Genomic DNA, 21066 nt, shown 5'->3' with positions numbered 1-21066 from the left:
TGCCAGAGTGTGCCATGACATTACCGTCACCCACAGCCTGAAACCTCAATACAAACTCTGAGCTTGTAAAGACTGTGGGCGGGGGTAATAAAATAATGTACTGTATTTGCAAGCTACCCATATATCCCCAAAGAGAAAGGGTAGGTGACCTGATTGGGAAGGAGCTCATCTTGTCCAGTGTCATACCCTATGGGCCAGTTGCGAGCTGTCACTATTGGGATGGGGAGGGGGGGGGTTCTATTTTAAATTGAAAACAAAAACCTGAGAACCGTGTTTCTTTTAAGGGAAGTGTGTGCCTTTTCAAGCTGCTGGCAATGCTGCAGAGATGGTCTGCCCAGTGATGACTGCTGGTCACCCTTGGGGCTAAAACTGCTCAACAACTAAAGCAATCCCCGCCCAACAGCTCTCCTATTTTCATTCTGGGTTCACACAAAGTCTGAAGAATTAAAATGGGGTCACACTGGGAAAATATTTGGGAAGCACTGGTGTAAATGCACAAAGTGTGGTGAGTAAGATTGCTGAGGTGCAGACACAGATAGATAGATAGGGCCCAGGTACAAAACGTTGGGGCCTGTGTCCCAAAGGGGCCTAGGCTCCAGCAGATACTTTTCATGTTGCTTTGTGACTCAGGTGGCTCCATCATTTTCTAAATGCTTGGACAGTGCTGAGATTGGATGCAAATTACCTGTCAATCACATTGATTTTCAGGGGCTTTGATCCTATCAGTTTAAGATGGGGAGGAACTTACTACAATCCCCATCTCTCATGGTGTTGATATGGGTGGGGATGGTTCAGTGGAATGCAGTGGTCCAGCCAGTATTGCAGTTTGTGAGGCCTCTACTGTTCATGCGATTTCTCCCTCAGTGCGAGCATCCTAATTGATAAGGTAAATAAATATGTCAACAAATAAATTTCAATTAAGGGAGAGCGTCAGAAACACATTTGGCTTCTTGTTGACAAACATAATGAAGTGCAAGACCTCACTATAACTGTTAACTGTCTGACCTGTCAAGTAATTAAATTAAAATGACTTACATTAACAGCTCTGTCATGAATTTTCCATCAGCCAACTCATGATGGGAAAATTCAAGATTGACTTTTGGAGCAAAGCTTTCTAAGTTGGGTCTCTGTGTACCCGAGGAAGTGAGTCGTCCCAGGGAGTGTGAGCAGAGTGGGATAGGCTGGGATTCATTTATCAACAGCTCTTTCTGTGGGTTCACTTAGAATCACAGAGAAGTGAGAATCCTGTTCCTGCCCAAGGGTCTAAGGAAATGAAAAGTAGCATTTTGGGATTTTGATCCCTGAAAAACTAAGTTTGACTTTTATATGTTTAAAATGAAAACTATGATTTTTAAAGCCAAAGATCATGGGGCAAGTTTTTACACAAAATCAGTTTTTACATGGGTATATATAGTAAGTGTCAGGTTGTTTATTCAAGTGAGAAGCTGGCCAAAAATAAAGTTCTGAGGGGATGTGTAAAGGGAAATAAGAGGGGGCAGAAAGAGAGCATGAGAAGAGACTGGTAGCTGATATAAAATGGAATCCCAAAGTTTTTTATAGCATATAAATAGTTAAAATATAGGAAGTGGAGAGATGGGGCTGATTAGGAACCAAAAAGAGGATCCACGTATGGAAGAGATTGTTGAGGGAACTATCATACAGTCAGTACAGCACAGAAGGTGGCTATTCGATCCATCAAGTCCATGCTAGTTCTCTGTAGAACTATCTAATCAGTTCCATGCTTAATCATAACTATCTAATCAGCCCCATAAATACTTAATATCTGAAATCAATATACCTCTGTAACAGTGAGGGTTATTATTAACAGTAAGGGTAATTAGTTTCGGTAAGGTTTATTAGTATTTCTAGGGATTATTACCAGAAGAAATATTGACAAACAAATAGAGAAATGGCAGGGCTGCTCCAACCTCTGGAGTGCACATCCTGTGCTATGTGGGATGCTTTCCATGTCCCATAACCATTTAAGCAAAAAGTTGCAACAGTTGCAGCAGCTTGAGTATTGGGTTTCAGAACTTGCGTCCCAGCTAGCTTCACTGCGGTGCATCCATGAGGTTGAGAACTCTGTGGATAGCACATGAATTGGTGTGGTCAGGCAACAGCGTAAGAGTATGCAGGAAGGAGAGAATTAATGACCACTAGGCAGTCAAAAAGAAACAGGCAGATAATACAGGAGTCCCTGAGTTCAGTGCACTCTCCAACCGGTATTCAGTTCTGAATACTGTTGAGAGTGATGGTCCATTTGGGGTGTGCAGCCACAACGAATCCATGACACTGTGGGCGGCTCAGCTGTACAGGGGTGGGGGAGAGGGGTATAAGGAAGAATGGAAGAGCAATAGTGATATGTTTTGATAGAGGAATAGATAGGTGTTTGTGTGGCCAGTGATGTGAATCCAGGATGGTGTGTGTTGCCTTCCTGGTATTAGGGTCAGGGATGTCATTGTGCAACTGCAGACCACCCTGAAGGGGGACAGTTCACAGCTAGCAGCTGTGGTCCACATTGTTAAAAAGAGCAAAAGCAGAAAGAGCAATGTGGTCCTGCAATCAGAATTTAGGATGCTAGATAGAAAATTAGTAAACAGGACCTCAAAAGTAGCAATCTCCTGATTACTTCCAAAACCTGTGCAGGGGTGTGACAGCCAGGAGATAATATCAGAGAGGAATATTAATGTGCACAGAATACCAAGAGAGATAGACAGCACTAGAACTTGGAGTAATAAGTTAAAAGGTGAGTTCAGAATAAGGGAGAAAGTAACAAAATTGAACTCCCAGATTATTGTATATTTATGTCAATGCACAGAGTGTAGTAAATAAGATTGGTGAGTTGCAGGTTCAGATTGCCATGCGGAAGTTTGATGTGGCTATAAAAGAGAGCTGGCTCAGAGAAGAGCAGCTCTGGGAGTTAAATATCCATGGGTACAAGATGTTCAGGAAAGGAGGAAGAAGGGAAAAGGTGGTGAAATTCATTAATGAGCCATGATGTGGAGATGGTCTGGAGTGGCCACTCACCCAATGAAGGGGCAGTGCTCCGAAAGTTCATGGTTCCAAATAAACCTGTTGGACTTTAAGCTGGTGTTATGAGACTTCTTACTGTTTATTAATTAGAGCATTGTAATGCTGCAGAAGAAGGATGTCCCTGAATGGGCGGCACAGTAGCACAGTGGTTAGCACTGCTGCTTCACAGCTCTAGGGACCTGGGTTCGATTCCCGGCTTGGGTCACTGTCTGTGTGGAGTTTGCACATTCTCCTCGTGTCTGTGTGGGTTTCCTCTGGGTGCTCCGATTTTCTCCCACAGTCCAAAGATATGCGGATTAGGTTGATTGGCCATGCTAAAATTGCCCCTTTAGTGTCCTGGGATGTGTAGGGATATGGGGATAGGGCCTGGGTGGGATTGTAGTCAGTACAGACTCGATGGGCCGAAGGGCCTGTTTCTGCACTGTAGGGTTCTATGTTCTATGTTCTAACAGGACAGATTCCATTAGACGAACAGAAAAAGATGCAATTATATTCCTTGGTGCAGATATGGTCCACCAACTAATGGGACAGAGGAACAAATTTACAAGGAAGTTACAGGGAGGTAGAAAATTATATACCAGTTACAATGGGGCTTTTAATTATCTGATATTAGACTGGGAAAGTAGTACTGTAGGAGGCTGAGAGTGGCATGAGTTCCCTGTGTCCTGGAAAGTTTTCTCCGACTGTATGTATTTTCTTGTTCAATAAGAAAGAAGGCACTGCAAGATCTGGTATTTAGAAATTAAGTGGGCCAAGTAGATCAAGTAACAGTAGGAGAACATTTAGGGAACAGTGATCATTATATCACAAGGTTTATGTTGGCAATGGAAAAGGACAATGAACTATCCAGAGTAAAAATAATTAACTAGGGAAGAAGAATGGATTTGCGCCGAATAATTTTGGAGTCAAATTTTGGTAGGAGAAATGGAAGTTGAACAAAGGCTCCATACAAAGAAGGATGGACACGGTCAATGTATATTCTCTTAAGAAGCAAAGGTAGAGCAAACAGATCCAGAGTTTCCCGATGATAAAAGAGATCAAAAATAAGATGAGGAAGAAAAAGTATGCTTATGATAGGTGTCAGACAGGTGTCACCACTGGGAACCAGGCTGAGTAGAGAAGGTTCAGAGAGGAGGCGAAAAAGCAAATGAGAGATTATGAAAAGAGACTGACAACCGACATAAAAGGGAACCCCAAAGTCTACAGGCACATAAGTAGTGAAAGGTGGAGTAGGAATAATTTATCAATTAAAATGGAGGGCTGCAATCCTCCGGCTGTTAACACCGATGGGATCTCCTGGTTTTGTCAATGATACACCCGGCCACGGAATTTCCGCTCATTTAGATGGACATTTCCTGAGATTGTGTAAAATTCAGAAAAAGATTTGGGAGGCTTTATAATAATGCTGCTGCACACTTCAATACTTCCATTGCCTCAATTCTCAGTTTTGGATCTTGGCTTTCTCTTCATTTCTTGTCATGTTGAAAGCAGGAATATTTTGATCCTTAAAACACAATCAGCATGTGTTTTACTTTTTGACAAAAGTCAGGTTTTTAAAAAATACATCTTACACATGTTTTAAACAATGACAGCTGAAGGCAAAAGACACCTGGATTGAAGTGGCTGTCACCACACATACATTATTGTTTCTGCTTCATGACACCATTCTCTGATATAAATGGGTCATTCTGTTTTGTTGACAGAAACTAATGCGTCTGAATTCTCAGTGATATTCTAGTAATCAGTCTGAATGTAAAACAAGCTCGATATTGGTACAATTGGTCATTGCACTAAAATATGCATTCTTCTTTTAGGATGATTTCCTTTTTAGCGTTTCCATCATTAGTGGAATACTCTGCAGTATATTGTCGGTGGTCAAGTTCATGCTTGGTAGAATCCTCACAAGCAAAGCCCTGATAACTGATGGTGAGTACTAACAATTGATTGAGATAATCTGCTGATGTATGGCCAATTAAAATGTTTTACAGCAAAAAGATCATGCAATTCCGTACAGAGCAGTAAGGTATGGTGGACTGGAATATTAATGCAGACAGCAAACATCATGATTGAAAGTGTATGGGTGGCACGGTGGTTGGCACTGCTGCCTCACAGCACCAGGGACCCAGGTTCAATTCCGGTCTTGGGTCACTGTCTGTGTGGAGTTTGCACATTCTCCCCCGTGCCTGCGTGGGTTTCCTTCACATGCTCCGGTTCACTCCCACAGTACAAAGATGTGCAGGTTAGGTGGATTGGCTATGCTAAATTGCCCCTTAGTGTCCCTGGGCAGGATGCTCTGTTGGAAGGTCAGTGAGAGACTCGATGGGCGAAATGGCCTCCTGCACTGGAAAGATTCTATGATTTGATAAAAGGTACAGAATGTCAGTCAGTTCATTTCACTTGTGTCAGTGACAGCTCTTCTGGTTCATGCCTTTTCCATAACATTTTATTTCCATTCCTTTTGAGTACCTGTTGTTAATAAAAGTAATTCAATTCATTACATAAGTCACAATTAAGGAACTAAAACATTTCCAAACATGACTCAGAACCTCAGCAGTATAATTTCAACACTGTGCAGCGACATCTTGATTTATATTGACCCTTTAAAGTAGGAAAATCTTCTCAGGTACTTCACAGAACAGTAATCAGGCGCAATTCTCCCCAAAAGTTTCTAAGTAAAAAGTTAAAATAAAAAGTTAAAGTAAAACTTATTTATTAGTCACAAGTAGGTTTATAAGAACATAAGAAATAGGAGCAGGAGTAGGCCATCTAGCCCTTCGAGCCTGCCCCGCCATTCAATAAGATCATGGCTGATCTGCCGTGGCTCAGTTCCACATTCCCGCCCTCTCCCCATAACCCTTAATCCCCTCTCTTATCAAAAACCCATCAACCCGCGTCTTAAAAATATTTAGCGAGACAGCCTCCACCACTTCAACGGGCAGAGAATTCCAGAGATTCACCACCTTTTGAGTGAAGAAGTTCCTCCTCAACTCCGTTCTAAACCGCCCCCCCCCCCCTTTATCTTGAGGCTGTGCCCCCTAGTCCTACTGTCCTTTCTGAGCGGGAAGAGTCTCTCCACCTCTATCCTATCCATCCCATTCATCATCTTATACGTCTCAATGAGATCTCCCCTCATTCTTCTAAACTCTAACGAGTACAAGCCTAGTTTATCCAGCCTCTCCTCATAGCTCAACCCCCTCAACTTATATTCACACTGCAATGAAGTTACTGTGAAAATCCCCTAGTGTGATTTCCGGTGGGAAACACAATGCAATTCCCACTGGGTGAGTCGATGCAACCCGATCTGAATCCATCCACTCTTCAGCACTATTTTTGAGCTAAGGGTGATTTGCACTATGTTGCCACAAATGTTGGCAAGGCTGGCTATACAGAGATCTGAGATTTTTAAAGGGTCCCCTCAATCTCAGAATAATGCTACAGAACCCATCCCTTCTCACTGCCAAAGACCTCCTCCATTCGCTAATCTCCGGCATCAAACCGCACCCCCCCTTTTGATCACCGGTACCAGCAAACCCCCTCAAATGAGCAAAACCTTGGTATGGGATCACTAAAGACGCTGCCACATGCCAACCTGGTACTGACCCCGACACCCTGACAGTTCAACCTGGCAGTGCCAACCTGGGTACTCTCCAGCCATGTCTTTGACCACCTGGGGGTTACAGTGGTCTCTGAGTCCCCTGGCGGGGTCACCTATCTAACCAGAGACTTCAACAGTGGCTGTAAGAAGGTCAGCATGGAGGAACCCTTGCTTTTTAATGTCTGAGTGTTGTCAGAAACCAGCCTCCAGTAAAAGCATGCTGTTCGGGTGTAAGAGGTAGAGAAAAGGCCCCTCGCTCAACAGTGAGCGCAGACTGATCAGCTGCGCTTTCTAGGAAGTACTTCAGAGTTAAAGGGCTGTGAAATGCTGTATGAATAAACAATTATCATCGCTCCTTTGAATGAGGCAGTAGTTGGGGTTTGTAAAAGTCAAAATAGTGTGAAATGGAATGTAAACAAAGCACTTCAAAATTTTTATAACAAACAGAGGGCAGTCCTGCCAGTGCAACCTGACAGATCTTTAAAATCGACTGCTAGAGAACAGTTTAAAGGTTTTACAGCAAGCAGAGAGTAGACTGACCATTAGAGCCCCCCCATCACAGAGGAAATGCCCAATCTGAACCCTGCAGCCAAGGCCAAGTACCCCAACCCCCAGTTCCCTTCAAGGACCCCCCTTCTGTACCTTGGCAGCAGCTGCTTTGCCCTTGGGCACCCTGGAGAAAATGCTTGCCCCCCATCAGAGTTCATGGCACCTGGTCATCACTTTTAAGGGTCTGTCATGATTTGCACCTACGTTACCTCCTGCTGAGGGATGGGAGCATATTGGGAACACATTGCATTTGACTTCAACCTCACTAACCTTCAGAGATTCAAATGTATGCAGATGAGGTTGGATCAGGTTCTTGCACTCTGAGGGTGAGATCCAGATAAAGGCAGCTATAATGAACTGGGAGCATTGGAAAGTGATTTACGCCCAATGCAAATCCTGTTTTAGGCCTCTCACCAAGTTCACCAACTCAACAGGAATTGTGCCTAGGGCTAACAGGCCTGGAGAATCACCTCCATCAGATACATTCCTGCAAATAATCCATCATCCCAACTCTTTGAGGGCAGGTAATGCTCAATGTGGCAGAGTTTGCAGATCATGCATCGGACTTATCAATTATCTCGAAACCCGTCGAACTGGATTGGATATACAGTTACTATCTATTTAGAGGGGCTGCCTGAGGGAGAATCTGATATAAGTTGATACTGAGCCAAAGTAGAAACTGAAACATATTATTGCATAATTGGTTAGGGGCAGGATTTAATGAAGGAGAGAATAGTGGAAATGTGATGAGGCTTAGGGAGGGAATTCTAGAGTTCAGAGTCTGAACAGCTAAAGGCATGCTTACTGATGGTGGGGCAAAGGATGTCAGGGATGGAAAGAGGCCTGAATTGAAGAATTGCAAAGTTTTTAAAGTACGTGTTTTTTGAAAACAGAGATTGTTAACTGAAGGTTGGCAAATGACACTTCAGTCATTTCCAAATTTCCCTGCTAAACTTAAACACAATGAGATCAATACTTCTATAAAACCAACCATTTTCACACCACAGGAATTTTAAAGTCTCAGAGGATTTGGTAGTAACTTTAGGCTAGGCCTTGCCTTGCATCACTTACAATGCAACAAGAATGACATTGGATATTTAGCATGCCTGCAGCACAGAAAGAGGCCATTTGGCTCATCGAGTCTGCCCCCAGGCCTTACCCTCATATCCCTATATATTTACCCACTAATCCCTCTAACCTATGCAAATCAGGACACTAAGGCCAATTTTAGCATGAGCAATCAACCTAACCCGCACATCTTTGGACAGTGTGAGAAAACCAGAGCAACCAGTTTTCCCACGCAGACATAAGGAGAATGTGCAAACTCCACACAGACAGTGACCCAAGCCGGAAATCGAACCCAGGTCCCTGGAACGGTGAAGCAGCAGTGCTAACCATTGTGCTACCATGCTGCCCACAGTAGGGGAGGAGGACATTCAGGCTTGTAAAAGCGAAGATGACAACAGGATGTAGGAGGCTAAAGAAGTTGCTCATGTTCAACACTTGCCAATTGCCAGAAATGTCCAGCAATAATTAATCTATTAGTTGATTAAAAAAAACTGTTGCCCCACTGTGTTAATAATTCTTCCAACTACCTTCACTCATCCTTGCAAATCTGCAGCATGCAGAATGAAAGTAAAATCTGCTGCTCAGTTGCCAAGAAGGCATCTAATTTCACCTCAAACACCAACATACAAAGCAGTTACAGGATACAATGCGAATGAAGTCCCAGAATATTCTACTGTATCTCCTATCTGGCTTGCCATTTTTTTCACCCTTTGCTGCCTAAGTTGCAGTGCTTTGTGCCTATACTGCTGCTTTTATGAAGTATTATAATAGCAGCTGGAGCAATGTCAGTGCAGGAGCTGGACCTTGTGATCAGTGGCGAAGTCAGGGCGCTTGCCACCGATCTGAAAGCATGTCCTGCTGAGAGATCAAACAGTTTCTCTGACCGGAATGCCACCTCTATTATCATACAGCAGTACCACATCTGATGGCAGGGTTCTTTACTGGGGAATTCTCACAGTGGAGCTGGAGTGATGTCATTCGGCTGTCTAAGCAGCCAGTCATGTTAAAGGACTTTTGCAGATTCCCAAATTGGAACCAAAATAAAATCAGTTTTATTTTTACATAGAGCGAATTAAAAATCGAGACATACACATTGGCGTGAAAGGAGACCCAAGATATTCTGAAACAACTTTTTAAAATAACATTATGAAAATTTTTTCTTGGGATTTGAACATCATTGGCAAGGCCAGCATTTATTGTTCACTCCTAATTGTGCCTGAGAAGGTGATGGTGAGTTGCACTCTTGAACTAATGCAGTCCAGGTGCTCTGGATACATCAACAGTGCTTTCTGTAGATTTGGTACAACCAAGGGGCTCGCTCGGTCATTTCAGAGGGCAATTAAGAATCAACCACCCTGGCATTAAAGTAGAATCAGATGTTGGCCAGCCTGATAAAGGAGGGCAGATTTCCTTCCCTGAAGGATATCAGTGAATCAAATGAGTTTTTATGATAATCTGGTAGTTTCATTTTCATTAGTAATGGGACTAGCATTTTGTTTAAGAATTATTAACAGAATTTGAATTTCCCTAGCTACCTAGTGGTGGGATTAGAATCTATATTTCCAGAACATTAATCAAGTGTCTGGATTACGAATTCACTAGCGTTATCACTATGCTACCATACTCATTGTTATTTAATAATAGATTAACTATAATAAAAATGTAATTTAAAAAATCTACTATCAGTCATTTAACAGCACCTCATCATTTTTCAGATATAGTTCTGTCAGTCATCAAATTTTATGAAGCACTTTTTTGTTAAAAATCAGTTTACACCTGATTGAACAAAGGGGTTTTGAACAAGAATGTGGTGGTGGAAAAGCTAAAATGCGTGCATGGAAGGGGAGAAGGCCACAAGAATTCTGTGCTAATCTGTGCATGCCCAAAACCTTGTCACTGGGGTCAGTTTCAGAAGGATAATGATGTTATACACTGATAGTTTGCCATCAACCCTCCCCGCCATCTCCATAAAATCTGGCCATTATGAGTAGGGCACCCATAATGTTAAAATGGCGGCATGGGCTCGTTGGGCCGTAGGGCCTGTTTCCCATTCTGTGTTGTTTTTTGTTCTTTGTCTCAGTAAATCTTTTAAAAGCATAACCATAACCTAAAGTGGGCCCAGCTCCTGGTGTACAATAGGCAACTGGATTTGCCACTGCTTGCTTTGCTGAAGTTGAATTTCATCCCCATTGCCTGAAGAGAGATAAGGATTTGACCCCTCTTTCTCTCCCTCCCCATATTCTGCCTGACCACCTTCTCTTTTTTCAGCATTTAGGCTATTTTGTTACACTCATTTTAGCCTTGACAGCAATTTGATTGATCTTTGAATGTTCCCATTCTTCTCTGAAAGTTTATTCAGTACTTTGGTGCCACTGAGCAGTGGTAAAATTACGCCAAATAAAGTCAGGTTGAGGACTATGACTTAATGCATGTCGAATTGGGCACCCTTAGGATTTTCTATGTTCCAGTAAGTTAACCTCTCAATCTTCCAAACTCCAATGGATACAGAGCCAGCCAGTCTAACCTTTCCTCATGAAATAATCCTTCCCTTTAAGGTGCATAGTGAAAAGTTTAGAGATGTGTGAGGCAAGTTTTTTTTTATATAGACTGATGAATGTCTGGAACATGTTGCCCTGAGAGGTGGTGGGAGCAGGTATGATAGTGGCATCTAAGGACCATCTAGACAATACATGACTAGGATGGGAATGGAAGGATATGCAATCGGTAAGTGCATACGGTTTTTATTTTGGCAGGCATCATAATCAGCGCAGACTTGGAGGGCCGAAAGGCCTGTTCCTTTGCTGTACTGTTCTTTGTTCCCCATCCCAGGTATCCGTTGAGGGAATTTTCTCTGAACTTATCCGAAAGCATATATATTTTTTATTAAATAAGAAAACCAGAAATATACAGAGTACTCTGTGATGTCTCATCAACACCCTGCACAACTGTCACAAAACATCCTTACTTTTATATTTCTAATTTATTTTTACATATAAGAGGAGGAGATAACCATAATGTATGGAGGCAGATTTTTTTTTTAGTTTAGTTATGGTATCATAATCGGCACAGGCTTGAAGGGCCTGTTCCTGTGCTGTACTTTTCTTTGTTGTAAGCCATTCAGTCCTTCAGACTTGCTCCACTTTCCAACACAATACTGATTATTCTATCCCATCTCTACCTCCATGCACCATCCCCATATCCTTTAATTCCCTTGTATCAAAATAATCTATCAATCTCTTTCTTGCACATAGTCAATTAAAAAGCATTCACTGTCCTCTAAGGTAGAGATTTCCAAAGATCCACAACCCTTTGAGGGAAGAAATTTCTTCTTTTTGCATGCATTTTGGGTCACAATAATGTAAATTGGGAAGCATATTCAATTTTAACTCCCCTAAACAGGTAAGCTTCTGCGGCAGAAGCACTTCCAGTGTGATTTGGTCGGTACTTTCTGCCCCTCTGGACACTGTGGAAAGTTCAGTTTTCCCACACATTCAGCTCTCATCCCCTTCCTGAATGTGAATACCCCAGTTGACACTGTAGAATCTGCTCTACCAGCTGTTTTTTACTGATGGGTAGCATTTGGCTGAGCAATTTCTCATGGCTGCATTCTGCCTGTTTGTGATCAAGGAGGATCTCCATAAAGGAACTGCATAACCTTACTTTCAGACATTTTTATATTGAACTATTTTTATTTGGAACAACACCATTTGTCAAATTTATAAACTTCCTATCTTCAGATGGTTATAGTCTAGAGGTAACATTCCACACCCGTGCCTCACCCCCAAACCATGTGAGGAACAAAGAACACCCCCAAACCATGCGAGGAACACCTCAGAAGTCGAGATCCAACGACTATGTGGGAATTGCAAGGGAAGATTGGACTTATGGTGGACAATTTCCCTGCATCTGGAACCCTTCTTAAAACTTTTGAGTTGAAGGCAGAGAGTTTGGATGGTTCCAACTCATCCATCTGAATAATTACCAAGGAAAGGTTAGGATTACAATCAGTCCTAACTCTGCACAACTGTGCTGGTGAACCCCCAACACCTCACTGGACTCTCTGACACCCAATTAACCCCCTCCCCACTGACAGCACTCCCAACCTCTTGACCAGAGTACTTTCCTGACCCCCCAACTGATCCAACCTGATTATGCCTCCACTACCCGACTACTTTCCCGATCCTGATCACGCTTGACCTTCCTGACTACCCCCGACCACCCCTCCCCCCTGACCTGACTACCCCCCAATCACTGGGCTACCTTCAGACTCTCAAATAACCACCCCAACGCTCAGACTATCCCAACCTTGACTATTGTCCGACTGCACCCCCAATTACCCGACTACTACTTGACCACCCAATTACTTGTGACTTGACTTCCCCTGACCCACCCTATCTCACCCACTTACCTGCCACCCTATCCACTCACTGACCCTGAGCTATCCTACGTGTAACCCTACCCCTTTACCCACCCCCAGTCATCTTACCTCTGCAGCCATTAACCTACAACTCTACCCTCTCACCCATTCCCCAGCTACACTTCCTCCTCAATTACTTCAGCTGCCGCCCTACCTCCTCATCCGAACACCCTACCCCTATACCCACCTACCTTCCACCCTACCCACTCTCCCATTTATCTTACACATTTACTCTCTCCATAGCTTTTCAAAGTGGCTTTGGGACTTTTAAACTCTCTACTGACTAGAATACAGCAGTTAGTGCTGTGAAATGGGGGTATGGTTTGGCCTTTCCTGATGATCCCACATTATGAATGAAGACTCCCAGAACGGATCCACTCTGCACTTTTGAAGAGGCTGGTTCAGAACAGGCCAGAAATGCAGAACTCCATCTCAGGGTTAAAGAAATAGGTGGGGAACAGCAATCTGACAGTGATTGCTATTCCTCGGAAGATTCGGAACTATAGTAAATGTCTGTTTTCTTTAAGACACAATGGAGCAATTTTTCCCATTCTGCCCACCACAGGAATTGTGGTGGACGAGGGGCAGACAATGGAAAGGTCCATTGACCTTAGGCAGGATTTTCCAGGCTATGTCTCAAGAACCCTCTCAGAGGCTGAAAGAGGCTACTCTCAAACTGAGAAAGAACGATCAATAGTTTTTGTTGTCCAGAAACTTCACCAGTACTTCTAATGTAGGCTGTACCACTAATTGTTCTCGAGTCTTCTTAAGAAAGGTGAGGCCAGAAAACCCCGTCCAATATTTTCACTGTGTTCTGAAATACATTCTTTAAAAAATATTAATTGCTGTTTAACCCTCTGGTACATTTCCATCTCATCTTAAATTACTTTGTGATAGAAGATCTGGCATTAAGTGCTGGCAATTGATTAAAAATCATTTTTGAATCAATTGGTCAGAGAACCAGTATCTGAAACCCATTTCATTTTGAAGCAATTGTCCAATTGTGGAAGTTCACTGTTGTATTCCTTCCTTGTTGTCTTGCAGGTTTTAACTCCTTAGTTGGAGGCATCATGGCATTTTCTATACTGATCAGCGCAGAAGTCTACAACCATAATCCTGGTGTCTGGTACTTGGATGGCACCATAGGGATTCTCATTGGAATGATCATTCTGGCATATGGCATAAAGTAGGCTTCACTTTTCTTGAGGGTTACATTTTATAAACAGATTGGATACAAAATGGTTGAAATTCATTTTAAGCATTGTTTGTAGACCAAAAATACCAAAGAAAGAAATAACCTGAATCTGTTCTGTTGTTGCTGATGTTGAATGCATCAGAAATACATGGGTTATACTTTAAGGACTCAAGATGGAAACATGAGTCCTTCAGCTGTGCGCTCACCTTGGCTCAGTGGTAGCACTTTCACCTCAGAAGGTTGTGGGTTTGGCACCAGCTCCAGAGATTTGAGCACATAATCCAGACTGACATTGATCAGTCCAGTATTCAAGAATTAATGCACTGTCAGAAATTGGATGCAGTGTTAGATTGAGGAACTGCCTTTAGACTATGGTACTGCTGTTGGATGCATTCACATTTTAGCAGGGAGGAACAAACTGACAGCACATTTTCACAGCTGAAATATGATTAACTCTGTTGAAATTTCACAAGTGATGGGCACAAAGTTTCAGTGGGAGCTATAACAAATTCATTTCAGTAGGAAAAGCAATGCAGTGCGATCATTGTGCACAGATCTTGGGACAATTCTTATTATCCAGTTTATTTGAAATTGTTCAATAAGTGACATCCCTAGACTTGGAATTCCTATTTGGCAATCCCACACATACAGTTCTTCCTGTAATTGAATAGCGAGGTGGCAACCTCATTCAGAGCTGGGTTTAATACAGCCCATCATGGTGGAAAACATGGCAGCCAAGCCCATTTAATCATGGGAGAGGTCTCACTTCAGTCTCCCAGCAGTGAAAAAACCTTCCTGATTCAGTCAGAGAGAAAAAGGCTGTTGCGGGGTTCATTGCTGTTTCGAGTGCAATGTCCTTAATGAAAGATTTGACACCTATTATCTCTAAGCTTAAATGCAATTTAATGGTAGATCAGGGATTATATGGAGGTCACATGGTTTTCCCATGTCCTCTGGAGGATACGCAGCAAACCCGGTCAAGTTTACCCGCAGCCTTCTGGGGTGGGAACCTCATAATGAGGCACTCTGTGCCCATCCAAGGGAGACCCAGTATTAGGCAAGAGGAGGGGGATTGCTGCTGAAAGCTACCTCTGACCTCTCCACTTACAGCCCCTCCACAATCCTCACCCCACCTACACACTCTTGGGCCCATGATGTGATTAAAGGGGTCAATAAAACACTCCAGCCTCCCCAGTGCTCACCAAGCACAGAAGGCCTTGAATGTAGTGTCAGACACTGCACGCTCCATCTCCAAGGATTTATGGTTGCAAATGTGAATAGGGAGATAATTGAGGCTTGCCCCTAGGAAGCTCCTGGGAAACATGATTCTGAATTGGGCTTTTAATTGCCCTAAATGGCTGCTTGCTGCCAGTTCTTGGGAAGCTGAGCTGCTGGTGTCCTTGCCTGCTGGTAAATTGGTCCATCTCTTGGTTAGTCGTACGTGAAATACATGTTCCTTACCATTTCTCTCTTTTTGCAGAGGGACTCCCACTAATTGCAGAGGGAGATGGGTTACTGCTGTATCACAAATTGGTCTGCTATTTCTTTGAGATGGTAGCAGTTCCATAAAACACCTGTCACGATCTCAGAATGTCCCAAAGCATTATAAAACTAATGAAATACTTTTGAATCATAGGCCATATTTTTTATATGCAAATCTCAAGCAGTAATGCAATTATGACTAGATAATCCATTCAAGTAACATGGTTTGAAAATATTGGCTTGGACAAAGGGGAGGACCTCCTCCACACAACACAATGGAATGCTATAGTCTGGCATGAGAGCAGACAAACCCTTGATTTTATAGATCATCTAAAAGAATGTATTTCTGCATGTACACAATTCCCTCAATCCTGGCTGACAGTTAGTGCAGAACTATGGCATTAATGCCATGAACTTCTGCCTCAAAAGCTGCCAAATGAGGCATGAGTGACACCTGAAGACTATATTTAACTTGTCAAGATTTTCCCTTTTGTGTTTGAACTTTTTCAGCTATTAAAATAACTAGCTGAATTGTGTCTGGGGCTCATGGAAATCAAAACTTCTGGCAATTATGTCAATGGGTCATTATCAATTTAACCCTTTTATTTATTTCTAGGCTTCTGATTGACACAATACCTCGGATAAAACAAACTCAAAATTATGAGAGCTTTGAATGATAGACCTGAAGAAAACATGCTGTGATGGCTCAGTTGTAAAGGAATGAAGATTGCAAGACCTGGAAAGAATCACCAACCAAGACTACAGTATAACTGGAAAAAATGCTGCTGCTGTCCTTTATCAAAATTTGTGGCCAAAAAAATCATGCCCCTAGTGAGCTAAATACAAACAATGTTAAATGTGAAGATGGACCTCTTTGCTATTTGTTACATGTTCAGGGGACAAAGCAATATTTTTTTGTTCTTAAAAGCATAGGTTTTCACTAGCAGATGATGCATCAGAAAAATGTGCCAACCAGCCCAATTCTGGCAGCTGAGGCCTGGTCATTTTTGCAGGCTACAACTTCACTCCCTGACCAAAGTGGTAGCTTGCTGGCTCTGGATCAGTCTGAGCCCAGGCCAACAGCAGCATATATTTTCCTTGTGAAGCTCGAAGAAGTATTCCTCATTGTGGCCCAAATATTGAATTTGTCTTTTAGGTGCTTCTTCTATTGTACTGCCCACTAAAATTGCCAGTGTGCATTTTGTATGTTCCACCCAGTTGTCAGTCAATTATAATTGGGGTCCTGTGTTCATCAATTTGTACATTAATAGGGCTGCTGCTCAAAATGAACACTGTTCCAATTACCTAGAAGGTATCTTTATAAATGGCAGCAGCCAACACTAGTGCAAATGAGGTGATAAGTTCATTTTCAGGCTGCTGCTGCCCCATTTACATTATGGGGTAGATAAGTGGGCCACCAAAGTCTACTGTTTATCCTAGGCAATCAAATAAAGGGATCAAAATTCAATGAGGAGTGGTTAGAATGTCACATGGCCCAGACCAGATTTTCCAGTATCAGGAGTGGTGAAGTACCAAACTTAAACTGCTGGCAAACTTCAGGATCCTGAGAAAGTTCTGACATGTACGCATACATTGTAATTGTCCAGCCAATTGAAACCTCTGATGAGCAGGTTATAGTGCACAGGACTCTCCACAAATGTCTCTTACACAGATATTACTGTTGGAGACTTGAACAAATTACAGGCTTACCCACATATTTATCCTAGAATTGTTACTTCATTTAAACTTTGGTGTAACTTGGTGATTGACAGTGCAATGCAACTCACCACCGCAATTGTTCCCCAATCGCATTCCCAACCTAACAATACTCAGACTTGACTACCTATCCCAACCTGATTACTGAACCATTATACCTGATAACCCACACCTGCTAGAACCTAGCACCTCCCAGACATAACTGACTGTCCCCCTGCTGGCAATGCACTACCTGGAGACCTGACTACCCAATCCTCCAACTGACTACCTTCTCAACTTAAAATATCCACTCTCACTAACCTCCTAATACCAATCTCCACTGAAAGACTAGCGTCTTTAAAAATATAGCTTCTATTGTTGTTAGAGGTGTATTGTTTCTACACTGCTCCTCTTCTTGATTGTCTCACATGGATGGCTGCATGGAATACACATCAGTGTAGCCAGGATTAGGATGGGAGTCAAAATGTAAACCCAGAAAGATTGCTGCAATCATTGCTGATCAGAAGATCTGGCCCTTTAAGCAATTTTCTTTAGTAGGCATGATTAAAGCAATTCTATTACGTATGTACTTTTGAATATTCTTTAGAAAATGCAACTAAATTGCTAAAACTAACATGACGTCTGACACTTCCAGTTACTTGAATCTAATTTGATCAAAATTCAAGTGCCTTTGGCAATATAAAAAAAAATTCAAAATACCAAATCATCTTTGGATTTGCTAATATATTGGATATATAAACCAATAATTGGAGACAGAATCAGCAATCACTGCTCTAAATAAATTGCTCATGCTTTTAGCAATGACAAATTTGAAAATTCTAACAATAAGTTGATGCTAAGTTTTAAAAATTAACACCACGATATGCCACAATGGAATGAAGGGATACTGCAAATGGGATTCTTTCATCATGCCATTTAGGGGAGGTGATGGCTAGGTGTTATCGCTAGACTATTAATCCAAAAGCTCAGCTAATGTTCTGGGGACCCTGGTTTGAATCTGGCAGATGGTGGAATTTGAATTCAATTTAAAAAAAATTTGGAATTAAGAATCTGATGACCGTTATCGATTGTTGGAAAAACCCATCTGGTTCACTAATGTCCTTTAGGGAAGGAAATCTGCTATTCTTATCCAGTCTGGCCTATATGTTACTCCAGAGCCACAGCAATGTGGTCGACTCTCAACTGACCTTTGAAGGGAAACAGGGATGGGCAATAAATGCTGGCCAGCCAATGACACTCACGTCCCATAAATGAATAAAGAAAACACCAACACACCAGGTGTACCAAACTGATGATACTCATTGTATCTTAACTTGATTTATTAATTTTGAAAGCTTTTGTTAGTGCACCCGCTAATCCAAAGATTTTAAATACCAAAATTAGATGCAACGATCAGCAAAAATTTAACCTTCAATTTATAACCAGGACACAAAAAAAATGAAGGCAACGCATACGCTTACATATTTCGGTATTCTCCAAATGATGGGTCTGATTCACACTTTGTTGTTGCTGTCCAAAACAAAAATTACTTTTAACATTTGTTCCATACAACAGCAAGAAATGTAACCAAATGTTTCAGTTAAAAAGATTGTCATAAACTTGAAGATGATCCAGTTTATGTTGAATTATAGTTGTTGCAAACTTAGAAGCCTCGGGTGACATGTGGAGTTTGCATGTTTTCCGTGTCTGTGTGGTTTCCTCTGAGTGCTCTGGTTTCTTCCCACAGTCTAAAGATGTGCAGGTTAGGTGGATAGGCCATGATAAATTACCCCTTAGTGCCCAAAGATGTGTAGGTTAGGTGGATTAGCCGTACTAAATGTGCAGGGTTACCAGGATTTGGATGTTTGGGGGGGGGGGGGGGGGGGGGGCTGGGTAAGATGCTTTCAGAGACATTAGTGCAGATGGTCTCTTTTGGACACCAAATACACAAAGTGGTCACCACAGGAATTATAAAAGAGCTGGGGTTTTAAGCCCTCATCTACCAAAAGGTAGAACTTATGATACTGGCATCAATCTACTGATAATTTGTGCCACACACTCTTGGTGCATAGCACAGCAAGAAACAATCAATACCCAAGTTGCCAAGGCATTGGAACTCTAGTAATCTGCTTGCACGTCAACAACGATTCTCACCAACTTTTACAGATGCACCGTGGAAAGCATTCTTTCTGGTTGTATCACAGCTTGGTATGGCTCCTGCTCTGCCCAAGAGCGCAAGATGTAGCCTAATCCGTTACACAAACCAGCCTCCCATTCATTGACTGTCTACACTTCCCACTGCCTCAGCAAAGCAGCCGGCATAATTAAGGACCCCATGCACCCTGGACATTCTCTCTTCTGCCTTCTTCCATCAGGCAAAAAATACAAAAGTATCTAAGGTTGTGTATCAACCAACTCAAGTCCAGCTTCTTCCCTACTGCTGTCAGACATTTGAATGGGTTTGCATTAAGTTGATTTTTCTCTACACCTTAGCTATGACTTAACACTACATTCTGCACTCTCATTTCCTTCTCTATGAACAGTATGCTTTGTCTGTATAGTGCACAAGAAACAATATTTTTCACTGTTAATAAATGTGACAATAATAAATCAAATCAAAGTTACATCTAGGCTTTACTGAACATGTCACTATGATCATTAACATAGTTTCCAGGTTAGTGAATAATATTAGATGTTTATCCTCATCCTGCATGAATATGGTCATTATCTGCACTTCTAGATTCAAGACTAGTGATGAATTAGTAGAAATGCAAGTTATTCTTGGATTCTTCTTCACAGTATTGAGCCTGGTGATGCTCTCCAGATTGGAATAAAGTGGTCAAAGCCTTCAACTGAGATTAGAACTGCAGTTCTTGGGAAACATAATTTCTAATATCTCATTGATGCCCACATTAGAATGCTATATAGTCAGCGGTTTATATCATGAAAGCAGGCAATTTTGCAGTGTCTATACAATCTCTTTGGTACAGCCAAAAATTAATCCCAGGGTCCTTTCACCCCAGAAGGCTTGCATGTATTTATGCTTCAAATTGTATATAATTTTCTCTTTAAAAATGTAATAAATAGCCTTTGCTTCAATCATCCTCTTATGACCAAGTTAACAGAGGTGAATTGACCTTTTCCCCCACTCGTGTTGGTTCTGAGAGTTTGAATTTAAAACAGAGGTGATATTGCCAATTTAATACACATCTGTAACTCAGTGCAAGAAATAAGCGAGCCAGGCACCTGAAGTTAACAAAATTAACTCTTTACTTACTGCTAACACAGCCAGATAAAGATTCAGAAATTAACAAACGGTTTAAAATGTATTAATGTGTCAAACTACCCATTAATACGAAAAAAGAGTTTTCTCTAAAGCACAAAGTAAAACTCTGCAGTGTATCGTTAAACGCTTGGCTAAATAACTAGGAGCTTGTTTACAGCTGAAGGGTCCCCATCCTCAGTAGCTGCTGGTTCTTGCCAGCTCTCACTGGAGATAATGGAGATTTGAAATTCTCCTTTAAGAATTCTCAGTTTGCAGGTGTCCTGCTGGAGGTTTTCAAATCACACAACTCAGCCTTGATGAAAAATGTTCCAGAGGAAAGAGGTCAGACAAGGGTCTCTCTTTGGCTATCCCAAATCCAATTTTGTTTTAACACTCAAGAACTGGATCGCATAACCTCTCTGAGCTTCATATATTTAGTGCCTTCATAAAAGTAGCTCGTGTCCTTCCCAAATGCAACACATTAGCTTTTTACAAGCCAGTGTCCTTTGCTTAGGAAGTATTGACACAAATGTCCAACCAACATTACAAATTGATTTTTTTTTACACCTTCATAACATACCCTTACCAATTCTCTCTAAGGAAATTTATCTTCAACTCTTACTTTATACACTACAGGGAAATTTTATGCAGGTATCAAGGGTCTTGCCTGCTGGCTGGAGAGCAACTCACGTGGTCTCCTTTGGGCTTCCTGGGATCAAAGACCCAGGTATGGAAGTTCCATCCCCACTTTGGCCTCTAATTAGCAA

At 41.9% G+C, this 21066-nt stretch overlaps 1 protein-coding gene across 3 annotated transcripts in view; it reads left to right on the top strand.

Moving 5' to 3' along the window:
- The window catches only part of tmem163a (transmembrane protein 163a), a 155622-nt gene extending 136726 nt beyond the window's left edge, over positions 1-18896 (top strand). For all 3 annotated transcript variants that reach the window (XM_080199332.1, XM_080199329.1, XM_080199331.1), the window contains exons 7-9: positions 4848-4959; positions 13707-13848; positions 15956-18896. In XM_080199332.1, coding sequence (XP_080055458.1) covers positions 4848-4959; positions 13707-13848; positions 15956-16016 — 315 coding nt within the window. In that variant the 3' untranslated portion in view covers positions 16017-18896. The remainder of the gene's footprint in view (positions 1-4847; positions 4960-13706; positions 13849-15955) is intronic.
- Positions 18897-21066: the final 2170 nt, after the last annotated feature.

This window comes from Carcharhinus amblyrhynchos, chromosome 11, assembly GCF_965287045.1.
Source record: "Carcharhinus amblyrhynchos chromosome 11, sCarAmb.v2.hapA, whole genome shotgun sequence".
Lineage (NCBI taxonomy): Eukaryota > Metazoa > Chordata > Chondrichthyes > Carcharhiniformes > Carcharhinidae > Carcharhinus > Carcharhinus amblyrhynchos.
Note: the sequence above shows the minus strand (reverse complement) of the source record. Positions and strands in the feature narration are given on the sequence as shown.